The sequence below is a fragment of the Symphodus melops genome, assembly GCF_947650265.1.
Source record: "Symphodus melops genome assembly, chromosome: 6".
In the NCBI taxonomy this organism is placed as follows: domain Eukaryota; kingdom Metazoa; phylum Chordata; class Actinopteri; order Labriformes; family Labridae; genus Symphodus; species Symphodus melops.
The window spans coordinates 13,969,248-13,982,261 of NC_136696.1; the positions used below are offsets into that span (position 1 = coordinate 13,969,248).

At 42.0% G+C, this 13,014-nt stretch overlaps 1 protein-coding gene across 1 annotated transcript in view; it reads right to left on the reverse strand.

The window, feature by feature from the left end:
* Positions 1–13,014, reverse strand: part of wwox (WW domain containing oxidoreductase) — a 123,315-nt gene that overhangs the window by 97,883 nt on the left and 12,418 nt on the right. The window contains exon 5 of the mRNA XM_079346208.1: positions 12,717–12,823. Coding sequence (XP_079202334.1) covers positions 12,717–12,823 — 107 coding nt within the window. The remainder of the gene's footprint in view (positions 1–12,716; positions 12,824–13,014) is intronic.

Consider the following 13,014-nt stretch of genomic DNA (forward strand, 5'->3'; position numbering starts at 1 on the left):
CACACACACACACACACACACACACACACACACACACACACACACACACACACACACACACACACACACACACACACACACACACACACACACACACACACACACACACACACACACACACACACACACACACACACACACACACACACACACACACACACACACACACTAAGAGTTACAGAGGCAAAGTTTTGAGAAACACTGATGGAAAATTAGGAAGTCAAATTTAACAAATAGACTACGCATTCAATACGTTCAAAAAAAAAAAGTCTAACATGTAATGCAGCCACCAGCCAGTAGTTGGGGCTGTAGGTCTGCTCTCTAAGCTCTACTGCCTCGATGTAAACCAGCAGAATAGATTGATGACATCTTGTAATACAGTGAGGTTTGGCAGAAGTTTGATCTATAAATGGAGATAAAGTTGGCCGGGTACATACAAGTAACTTAACAGAAGGATTTGTGACAGATAATAAGTTCAGATGAATCCCGGTGTTCTGCTTGTTTCACTCTGACTTTATTAGCAAAGCCAAGCGATCCTGCACACACACTGACCATAGTGGGCCACTTCCTCATGTCAGAGTGAGCGTCAGTATTGACAATAATGGGCTATGTGCTAGAATGGCTCGGCTGGGGTCTTGGAGTGTTGCGTAACTCTCGTGCGTTTTGCACATTGACTTATTCTTGGATTACTCTAACATACCTTATCATAAGCTAAAACGTTGCCCATTTAATATGGCCACTAAGCATTAAAACACTGACTTTTAAAATACGGATGATTATAGGTTAACTTTAATGTTGTTTAAGAATTTTCTTAATATTATTTATTGTTTTATTTTTTTTTATAAAATCTGTATTTAATTAGAAAAGCAGACCTGCTCCTTATTTGTGAGTTGAAAGACTTAAAAAAAAAAAAAAAAAAGCAAATTCAGCTTCAGGATTTCTACATTTGTTTGGGGGAGAGCTCTTGACTAGAGAGAGCATCCAGACCATATTCCTGGTCGTCCTGACATTGAACTCTGTGAGTCACAGCGTCCGAACAGTCCAATGTGGCAGCTGTTGACCTGTTGTGACGCACTTGTCCGTTCATTAACAGAAAATACACCCGTCCCTCACAACAAACGCAAACAGACAAAAGGGCACATCCATGTATACTGCCCTCGTAAGTGTTTTTTTTTTGTTGCCTCTTTATCAAAACAAGGACATGTAAGGAACCAAATGCATGCATACATTTGCACACACACTTGTCAAGTTCTCATGCGTTGATGTGATGATTGAGATGTGAAAGATTACGAGATGACAAGAGACGACATTAGAATCTTGAAGAGACATTAAAGGGATTACAGCTAATTAGCCACTTGAATTTCCTGTGAACTTTATCAGAGGATCTGAGTCTGTGCTAGTTTCAAACTGCATAAAGGACACTTTTCTCTTTGGGTATTGTTGGATCAATGTTACAGCCAGTTCCCAGATGGTTCCTCCTTTTAACAGTGCTACTTTTGCTTGTTTGGCACACATCAACTAAGCCTGAGTTAATTTGGCTGCAGCTTATTACAACGGGCCCATCTCCTAAATTTAAAACATTACAGTGCAAGCTGGACTTGTCTCTCTGTGGTCAGCACTTCTCAGACTTCAATAAAAACATTATCTGCTAGCGGTGAGAGAAAGAGTGAAAGAGATCCGAGCAACCTCTCACCTCTCTCTTCATAAGAAGCGCTCGTCCCAGGGCTATGAGCCCTCCTTCAGAGAGGAGAGCAGAGGAGTAAAAGGATGAGAGTCTGTCAGGTTCAAACAACAAAGAGGTACTGCCTTACACATCCTTCCTCAACGTGTCCCCTTCAGTGGCAGTGACATCATTTAAATCCTCCCCAACATGACCTATGGCAAGTGACCCGTCATTCTAACGCTCGCACCTCCGTGTGAGACGACTGCCAAACTGCTTATTTAGCAGAAAATAGCACACAGCTAACTATGTGATTTATTCAAAATTATTCCTCCATGGTGCTCCTTCACACGGAGCGCTTGCCCATAGTTCACTGTGGTCCAAGCAATTAGGAGCAGACCACACCTCTTCAGGAGACAGAGCACCTGGCTGTAAAAGACAGACACAAGGAGGAGGAGAACGGAGCGGAGCGGCACACGGTCTTTCACGAAGGGCTGGAATAACTAAGCAGAGCAGTGAGGGAGAGTGAGGGAGTGAAGAATGCAAGCCAGGCACTTTAGGATTCATTTAGGTTCCCCCATCTCCCTGGTCACTTTATTAGCAGTCTGGGAAGAGTGATGCACGTCCCAAAGCTATGCAAAATGCATAATCAAACATTTAAAGACACACCATTTGAATGGGCAATGTGTGTCCACGTGCACACACGTGTGAACACACACTAAACTTGTGGAGTGTATTACATAGATACAAAAATACAGAGAATGCCTACAACTGTAGAACCTGAAGGTTTCTTTTGTTTTATTACACGTTTATGCTAACAGGCCATCCCACACAAAGCCTCTTTCAGTTTTCCCATAGGCTGAATTGTAACTGTGTAATGTCAGCTATAGAAATACTCAATGGTATATTACAGTTAATCTTACTCAAGGTGCTGAGGTTTGTGTGGTCGCTTGTTGAAGGAATCAGAGTTGGATACATTTGAGGTGAAAAGAGGGTTTCCACATCAAATTTGCATATCGCAATTCCACCCTCATTCCACCAATCCATTCTGTTCGCTACAGCACCGGGCTGATGTAGACAACAGATGGGGATATGGGACCTTTTATTCCCAGGCCACAGACACAATGCAGGTAAAAAAAAAAATTATAATAATAGAGAGGGATAAGAAGATCTGCACAACTCCTAATAGTGGAAATAAGGGAGAGACCGCATTGTCTCCATGGTTCAGTGGATGAAGCCCCCTGAGTGTGGAGGAGAGGAGGGGGAGTGCAGGTTTAATGTTGGTAGAGTCGAGGGACAATCTAGAAAAGGGGCTCTAGGACTGCTTAAGCACAAGCCTCAACATCCTCAGTAACGCTCTCTGCTGGATTTACCTGAGCTGGTTCTGGTGCGTCAGGAAAAGTACATGCTAAAAGATGACAAATGCTTTTGAATGAAATTAAGTTCAGCCCGTGGTGCATTATATAAAAGGAATGTATGCTTTGATGAAAACTATATCAATATGTCATTTTGTTATATTTGTTGACTTTCATTTCTACTGTGGGTCCATATTGCAAATAAAAGTTTGTTAATACCTGATGTCGAAAAACCACATGAGAAGTAAAAGTGAAAAACCAGCCAAAATTAATATCCTGCAAGATGGAACAGTTAATGATGACTAACTATGAAACTATGAACATGATGCCAGCAGAGAAAGCTGCTACAGAGCCCAAGGAAAAGGCTTGTGATTTCCTTTATCATTTTCGGGGGGGGGGAAAAAAAGAAGAACAGACTCAAAAGAACAAAGGGGGACACAAGTCTTTTGAGGCCTTTCCGAAAGATTTTAAAAAAAAAAAGAAGAAGAAAAAAACCGTGTGGAGCTGGAGGAGAGAGGGGAAGAGTGACTAAAAGAGCAGCATCCTGACGCCCTGGAGGGAGGCTGCAACCCACCAGGTCAGCATTTCACATGTGTCACTTCCTGTTGGCCTCAGCAGGAGGAGCGTGGCATGGCGTGGTGGCCAGCGGGGGCACAGGGTCTGTCAGACTGACACAGGAGGTTATGCACCGGGCAAAGTGGCAAATGCAGAGACGCATGCAAGCACACGCACGCACGCACGCACGCACGCACGCACGCACGCACGCACGCACGCACGCACACACACACACACACACACACACGTGTCACTTTATGGAGTGCAAACAAGTGTTTTTCAGGTTGCTAATACCGGTATGAATGTTTTTTTGTTTCGTTTTACAGCTTACTAAAGTCTTTGAGTAAAAACACTTTATGAATAAAATGCTGACTTATACATTAATTATATTTAAAGTAAGAGTATAGATGACACAGAAAGAGTCCTAAATATATCCCAATGAACACAGTCATGCAAGACATTGATTTATGAAAGAAAAGGAGGATTTATCCACGTGGTTCAGCTGTATGTACACTGTGACATTCCTGTTCACTGACTGTGAGCAACACAAGCAGTGAATATCTGAGGCTGCATGTCTAAAAGAAGTAAGACATAAACCTTTTCTGTCTCTGACATGTAAAAAGCCTTTCATTCACCTGAAATAGCAGAGCCTGATGCATCTTATTGATTCTGTTAGCTTATATTAAAGACTAAGAATGAGTGAGCGTTTCGACAGCACAGGGTCGATAAGTCATATCTACAAATATTTCTATTGTTAAAATCCATTACATCGATGATGTGAGACATGACAAAGGTGTTGAGTGTATCTTAGTCTGATTTAATATGGCGGAAGAACTGTCTATCCAACAGGCACTCTGTCTGTCAGTTCGTCTGTGGCCGCTCTCTCACTCCGGCCTGTGTTCACGTTGCTTTTTGACATTGCAAGCAGCAGGCTTTTTTTTTTCTGCCCAGCAGCCTCGGTGGACACTGAGCTTTAGCCTAATTGGTTCCAAAGCAGACCCTGACAGAACTCTCCTCAGCGGCACACATATTAATACCCCCCTGCCACACACACATACACACACACACACACACACACACACACACAGACAAACAAGCACAGCAATCAGTGACTGGCTCGCTAATTAACGCCCTTACAAAGCATCTCATTAGCATGTGTTGTGGAGAGGGGCAGTGGGGGAAATAAGCATTTTGGATTAAAAAAAAGAAAAAGAAATTAAAACGTACAACTATGTATGGCTGTGTGTATGTGTGTCTGTCTATTATATTCTACTCAGGGGCCAAGGGCCTTGGTCCGAATGGCATCTCAGGGGAGTCCATTACATCTCTCTGAGGGAGACTTTGGGAGTCCAAGATAAGCAGAATTTTAAAAGGAAATCAGGAAAAATCTGTCTCTGGCACACAGGCAACACTTTGGTTGTTAACCAGCAACTTAACCTGCTGGTAATGTGAGCAGAATAGAAGAGTGAAAGGCGAGAGGCTGTGGGAAAACAGCGCACATAAAACACAGGGCAGAGGCTAAGAGCTAAGAGGAAGCCACTACATTTATTAACCATGAACAGAAACCAGCTTTTTCTTTTTTTTTTCTTTTCTCTTTTTGGTGCAAATAGCTTAACACGCTTCACTTGCAGTATGTATTTCTTTTTTTCCTAACTGTCTTCTATTCTCTCTTATAGAGCCCATCTGCTGCTTAATTCCCTCCTGCTTTCACTCTGGCTTCATCACAGCCTGTAAAAACAGCCCCCTTTGAACCCTATAAAGACAACCAGCATCAGCATTGTAAAGCACAATCATAAGGTAAATGTTTATCCCCTCTCCGCCGCTCTAAACTCCCCTAATGAGCCTGCTGGAGGGCTCTCCCCTCACTGCTCGGATAGAGGCAGAGAAAACAACACACTGTGCTCAGATTAGGCCTGTGTGTCAAGGCCGAAGCTAAAGGCCCATCACGAAAACAGCATGGAGCATGAACACAGCAAGAAGCTAATTTCACGATTTTAAATAAAAATCATTCCAAAAGCACAAACCGGTAAAGTGTGGCGTGTATTTTGAGGAAACAAAATGATCTCGCGTTAGCCAGCGTGGAAGTATACAGTAACAGTCTCATAAGGAATAAATGCACACAGAAATAAATAAATGCACGAATAAGGACTCACAAATGTATTTGGGAGTTGTATATAAATACGACTCGATACACAAATGCATTTTCAATGCACACACAAATATATATAAATATACAGTATATATCCATATATAAATACAAAATATATATATATATATATATATACAGTATATATATATATATATATAAATAAGATTTCTCAACACATTTGTGATGATTCAAAAATGTACAAATCTAAAATACATTTCTGGAAGTTGTTACATATATGAATTGTCAAACGCGCATTTGTCTCGGTGCTTTTAATTTGTAAACCTCCCTGCATTTGTGTGTGGAGTTTTGAGACTTATCTAGCGCAACTCCAATCCACAAATTTTTCTAAAAGCGGGTCGTCTGCAGCCAATCAGGTGTCTCACTCCTTTACAGCCAATCACGAGTGGCTTTTTTTAAACTGAAGTCATTACAGTGCGCAACATAGACATAACATACGTACCCTCCAGAAGGAACTGGAGGAGATCAGGCTTCAACATGAGGAGAATCTGGAGCTGTCCTCCGAACTGGCAGCACAAGAGGCGACCAATGAGAACCAGCAGAAAAAGGTAGAGGACCTCCAAAAACAAGAGGAGGCCCAACGGTTGAGGGCTGAGAGCCTCCAGAAGGAACTGGAGGAGATCAGACTTCAACATGAGGAGAGTCTGGAGCTGTCCACGAAACCGGCAGCAGAGGAGGAAAAACTATGTGAGCAGGAGAAGATCTCTACATGGAGGAAGATCAAGAAGGCCTTCACTCCAAGTTGTTGCCGCCAATACAAGCATCTGAAAAAAACAGATTCTGCTCCATATGTGACCACCTCAGCCTCTCCATCATCTCCCCAACCTCCAGCTGCCCCGACACACTGGCTGCAGCAGGCCAAGCAGGCACAGTGGGGACATGTAGAGTCCTGACAGTCTGAAGCCGGCTGGTTTCTGCCCGTCAGGACTTGACGTGTTCACACTGGGTCTGCGTGGGGTTTTTTCTCTGGGACGCTCCGGTTTAATCCCACACATAAATTCGGACTTAATTAAAGATTTGGCACAAATTTCAATGAAACTTTGATTAATAATTCAAATAAGCTGTGAAATAAGCATTCTTTCTATATTTTAACAGACAAAAATCTCTAAATGCATTTTGAAAAACATCTTTGGAGGCTCAACTTTGTTCAAATACTCCAAAAAACAGTATGTGTCGATGGAGACATGAGCTAAACCTATTTGGTTTTTCGGAACCAGGCTGTAAATAGGACAGACAGATGGAAAATATTTCGTGATGAGAAAGAAAAGAGTGATAAGAGAGAGAGAAAGAGAGAGATTGTTACATCCAATTTTTTATTGCTCTTTAGGAATCTGTCCAAAATGGCCTAAATGTTAACATTAAATCAGATTGTACATCCTATTTTTTTGAGTTCAACAGTGACTGCCATCTTGGATGGGTCTCTGGTCCGCCCGCTCTGCATTCATTTCTATTGAGGAAGGTTTATCCTCAATTACAATAATCATCATAACTCCACGAATTTCTAACGGATTTTCACACGGTTTGGTTTGTTAAAAACAGCAGAAATGTATTTATTATCCAGGATTCCTGACACATGGAAATATAAGTATTGTCATGCCTAAAGACTTTGTATACTGCTCTAACAAAGGCTATGGCTTATTGATAAATGTATAAATGAATTCATTTGAATTTATTTTAGAGAACAAACAAGTATGATTGTTCATTTCAATTTATTTCTTCCAGAAGACTCTCCCTCTCTGAAAGAAAGTGTTTGGTGTAGAAGTTGCAGAAAGAAAGGGAGAGATGTTGATATGACCAGAGCCATGATGCTCACAGCTTAAGGACATTAAATCACAGCAAACAGAGGCGTGTGGTCGGTCACAGCCTGGAGTCTCACTTTAACTTTGTGATTTATAAATAACAGTAAAATAAACAGGAGCTCAAGTTTGATCATATATTATTATAAAAACTTCAAGTAGGGCTGAAAAGAAAAGAAAACTTGCTGTTAAATTTGTTTCTAAGTAACACTGGTAACGATGACAAAACATTTTATATGGTAAAAAAAAAATAAAAATATGTATTGTTCATTTTACTTGTGAAAGATAATCTGACACAATCTGTTATCAATTCTGTACCGGTTATTGCAATTAAAAGCTGCATAAAATACCGGCATAGTGACTCGCTCTCCATTGATTCCATAGACTCTGGTGAAGAGACCCATCCAATATGGCGCCGATGTTTCATGCGTTCCAGCACGTAATGAGGCGTCTACGTATATTATGTCTATGGTGCGCAATCCTGATTATCGCTGCCACCGGGGAGACGGAAAAAAACATATCTATGGGAAAAACCATACACATAATATACACATAGGGTTAGGGTAGAATCTATAGTTTTTCCCCATATATTTCCCCCATGAATTTCCCTCGGGATCAATAAAGTATCTATCTATCTATCTATCTATATATATAGATGTTACTTCCCGTCTCCTCGGCGGCAGCGATAATCAGGATTGCGCACTGTAATGACTTCAGTTTTTAAAAAAACCTGGCGGGGAGCCACTCGTGATTAACTTTAAAGGAGTGAGACACCTGATTGGCTGCAGACAACCCTTTTAGAAAAATTGGTGGATCGGAGTTGCGCTAGATGAGTCTCAAAACTCCACACAAAAATCAAAGGAGGTTTACAAATGAAAAGCAAATGCGCGTTTGACAATTCATATATGTAACAACTTCCAGAAATGTGTTTTAGATTTGTACATTTTTGAATCATCACAGATGTGTTTACAAATCTTATTTATATACACTCAACAAAAATATAAACGCAACACTTTTGTTTTTGCTCCCATTTGTCATGAGATGGACTCAAAGATCTAAAATTCATTCCAGATACACAATATTACCATTTCTCTCAAACATTGTTCACAAATCTGTCTAAATGTGTGATAGTGAGCACTTTTGCTTTGCTGAGATAATCCATCCCACCTCACAGGTGTGCCACATCAAGATGCTCATCAGACACCATGATTAGTGCATAGGTGTACCTTAGACTGTCCACAATAAAAGGCCACCCTGAAATGTGCAGTTTTTGCTTTATTGAGGGTCTGGGGACTCAGAACCAGTCAGTATCTGGTGTGACCACCATTTGCCTCATGCAGTGCAACACATCTTCTTCGCATAGAGTTTATCAGATTGTCAATTGTGGCCTGTGGAATGTTGGTCCACTCCTCTTCAATGGCTGTGCGAAGTTGCTGGATATTAGTGGGAACTGGTACGCGCTGTCGTATACGCCGGTCAAGCACATCCCAAACATGCTCAATGGGTGACATGTCCGGTGAGTATGCTGGCCATGCAAGAACTGGGACATTTTCAGCTTCCAAGAATTGTGTACAGATCCTTGCAACATGGGGCCGTGCATTATCTTGCTGAAACATGAGGTGATGTTCATGGATGTATGGCACAACAATGGGCCTCAGGATCTCATCACGGTATCTCTGTGCATTCAAAATGCCATCAATAAAATGCACCTGTGTTCTTCGTCCATAACAGATGCCTGCCCATACCATAACCCCACCACCACCATGGGCCACTCGATCCACAACATTGACATCAGCAAAGCGCTCACCCACACGACGCCACACACGCTGTCTGCCATCTGCCCTGAACAATGTAAACCGAGATTCATCCGTGAAGAGAACACCTCTCCAACGTGCCAGACGCCATCGAATGTGAGCATTTGCCCACTCAAGTCTGTTACGGCGACGATCTGGAGTCAGGTTAAGACCCCGATGAGGACGACGAGCATGCAGTTGAGCTTCCCTGAGACGGTTTCTGACAGTTTGTGCAGAAATTCTTTGGTTATGCAAACCAATTGTTTCAGCAGCTGTCTGAGTAGCTGGTCTCAGACGATCTTGGAGGTGAACCTGCTGGATGTGGAGGTCCTGGGCTGGTGTGGTTACACGTGGTCTGCGGTTGTGAGGCCGGTTGGATGTACTGCCATATTCTCTGAAACGCCTTTGGAGACGGCTTATGGTGGAGAAATGAACATTCAATGCCCGAGCAACAGATCTGGTTGACATTCCTGCTGTCAGCATGCCAATTGCACGCTCCCTCAATGCTTGCGCCATCTGTGGCATTTTGCTGTGAGACAAAACTGCACATTTCAGAGTGGCCTTTTATTGTGGGCAGTATAAGGTACACCTGTGCACTAATCATGGTGTCTGATGAGCATCTTGATGTGGCACACCTGTGAGGTGGGATGGATTATCTCAGCAAAGCAAAAGTGCTCACTATCACACATTTAGACAGATTTGTGAACAATGTTTGAGAGAAATGGTAATATTGTGTATCTGGAATGAATTTTAGATCTTTGAGTCCATCTCATGACAAATGGGAGCAAAAACAAAAGTGTTGCGTTTATATTTTTGTTGAGTATATAAATATATATATATATATATATATATATATATATATATATATACATATATATATATACATATATATACATATATATACATATATATATATATATATATATATATATATATATATATATATATATATATATATATATTTGTGTATTTATATATGAATCGAAACACATTTGTGTGTGCATTGAAAAATGCATTTGTGTATCGAGTCATATTTATATACAACTCCCAAATACATTTGTGAGTCCTTATTTGTGCATTTATTTATTTCTGTGTGCATTTATTCATTATGAGACTGTTCTGGCTCCATGGAAGCGCATGTAAGATTTATGTCGCTCGAAGAAGAAGTCCTCCAACCCCTTGTTCTCCTAACAGCCAGTGACTGTTCTGACCTGCCTATTATCCATCGCTGACCCCGCTATTATACCTACTGCCAGTACACAGAGCCATCAGTCTCACCTCTGAAACAGAAAACGCTCGCCCAGAGACGCAGAAAGAGAGGGAGAGCGAGCGAGAGAGAGAGAGAGAGACAGAGTTCAGAGTCACAGTGAGCAGGTAGTTAGAGGTCAGAGGTTGTGTGCAATCGGGACAGCACTTCCACTCCTGGCAGCCGGAGCGGAACTCCGAGAGAGACCTGGAAGTAGATATGATGACCTTTTGTACAGAGGACCCCAAAATATACCCTCTTATCAAAATGACCTTAACGCAGGAGCATGGGAAGGCGAGCAGAGTCCATCCATCACCTTAAAGATTAATCCTCCACTCTATTCTTCTCCGGAATCTATTAATAATGTCGCCAGAGGGGAGAATTTGCAGCCAAGATTTATTCTGATATTGTGACTTTTATTCATTAGCCTATAACAGGGGGATTCCTTAAGAAGGAAATACAGAGTGAAGCTAATTCACCACTCCTGCTCTTTTTGAACTATCCAGAACTTTCTTTACTCAATCATTTAATTCGCTGACTGTCTGCACATGATGCTATATACCAGAGAGCGACAAATAGTGGGAGACTATCATTGGCACTGCAGAGCTCACCAATAATCGGCAGGAGCTCAGTCCAAGGGGACTTTGGGTTGGGAAACAGAGGGTTGCTGGTTTGAGTCCTGGTGCGGACCAAAAATCTGGAAATTGGTGTGGTAGTTGGAGAGGTGCCAGGCCATTTTCTGGGCACTGCCGAGGTTCCCCTTGAGCAAGATACCGGAAACCCCAACCAGCTCAGAGGGGCCTGCCGGGGGCTGCTCCCTCACTCTGACATCTCTCCATTAGTGTAACAACAGAGTGTAAAAACCTCATTTCCCTTCTGGGATTAACATAGTAAAATCTTTAATTAATTTTTTATATTCAGTTTAAGAACAACAGTGTTTTTTTAACTGTACTTTAACATTTGAATAAATAGAGCAACCCTTTCAAATCCCTTCTTTTCCTCGAGTACAAATTCTGCATCAAGAAGTGATGTTCGTCCTCTCGGCCTGAATACACTCAGAGCTTTCACTCTGAAGCGTTTCTCCGGCTGGTTGAAGATGTTGGTTGTGTTGCTTTGAGACACCTTTCATGCTCTTTGCATATTCGTATTTCTTTGTGAACATCACTCACCCTAAACCTGAGATACCTCGGTCTGTTCCAGGACATCGGACTATTTCTACTGACCGGTCTCTAAGCAGCAACTGAGCTGAGTGAACGGCTGTCAGTTTCAGAAGCGATTTTTTTGATATGCAGCAGAATTTTTCCATGGGCGAAGCTGTCACTTAGCTTGTTGTGGATTGTGTTCATTTAATCACATTCGATAAACTGTGCAGCCCTTGATACTTCTGTGGTTCGGCGTTTGAATTTCATAAAAGAATCTGACTTCTGATTCTGGCCTTTGGATCAGAGTTTTTCCTCCCTCGTTTAGACAAAGCAGCAGCTTTAATAGATCTGTACACTGGATTTCACAGTGTGCAGCGGCTCTGACAGCCCCAGGGGCACACTTCAATTAGAGACTCGGGTGAGTTTAAAACACTGCAGCTCTACTCTCCCTCAAAGGCGTTTGTCTCCCTCACTCGCTCTTTTCCCCTCCTCCCATCTCTCTCTCTCTCTCTCTCTCTCTCTCCATATCACTCTCCGTTTTCTTCAAGTCCTGCTCTCTGTAATCAACCCAGTGCTAATGGCTTATTCTTTCTGCTCCAGCACCCACATTTCACTTGTTTATTTTCCCACACTCGTAAATCTGGGGACGTGTCACAAGCGCGACGATATTAGAGCAATAATCTCAGGTAATTATCAGTTGCCCTCACTCACTTTAGCTCTGGCTTCTCCTCCCCCTGAAACTTCCAAACACCTCTTTGCTTGTTTTCACATTGAGACTTCCATGAACATATTTTGGGGAGTAGAATGAAGACAGTCAGTGAGAATCTAAATATGAAAACATTGACTTTTTCTTCTTGAGAAGAAAAAAAAAAAAAAGCTTTTCAATAAAGATCAGAACAATACAATAAAGAGTGTTCTTTTCATGGAGGTTGTTGGCATTGGCTTCATTTTGATGAGTTTTATGCTCAATGGAGGCCTTTTTCTTTTGAAGGTTTTACTTACCCACTCCTCCTGTATGAGGCTCGCTGCCTTGCTGGCCCGGGACAGATTTCGACACGCCAGGATCACATGGGCACCATGCAGAGCGAAAGTCCTGGCCGTCTCAAAGCCTGAAACACGATCATGCAGACAGATAGACGAGAACATGAAGTGAATGAAAGAATCAGAGCCAGCAGTGCTTCAAAGATTGAGGGGTTTTTTTTTCTGAAGATAACTTTGATTCTCAGGGGTTGAATCTAATGTTGCGGTGGGGGTTGGGGGGTGCAAGTTGAAATCCCCATCAATTTTCCATATAATTCCT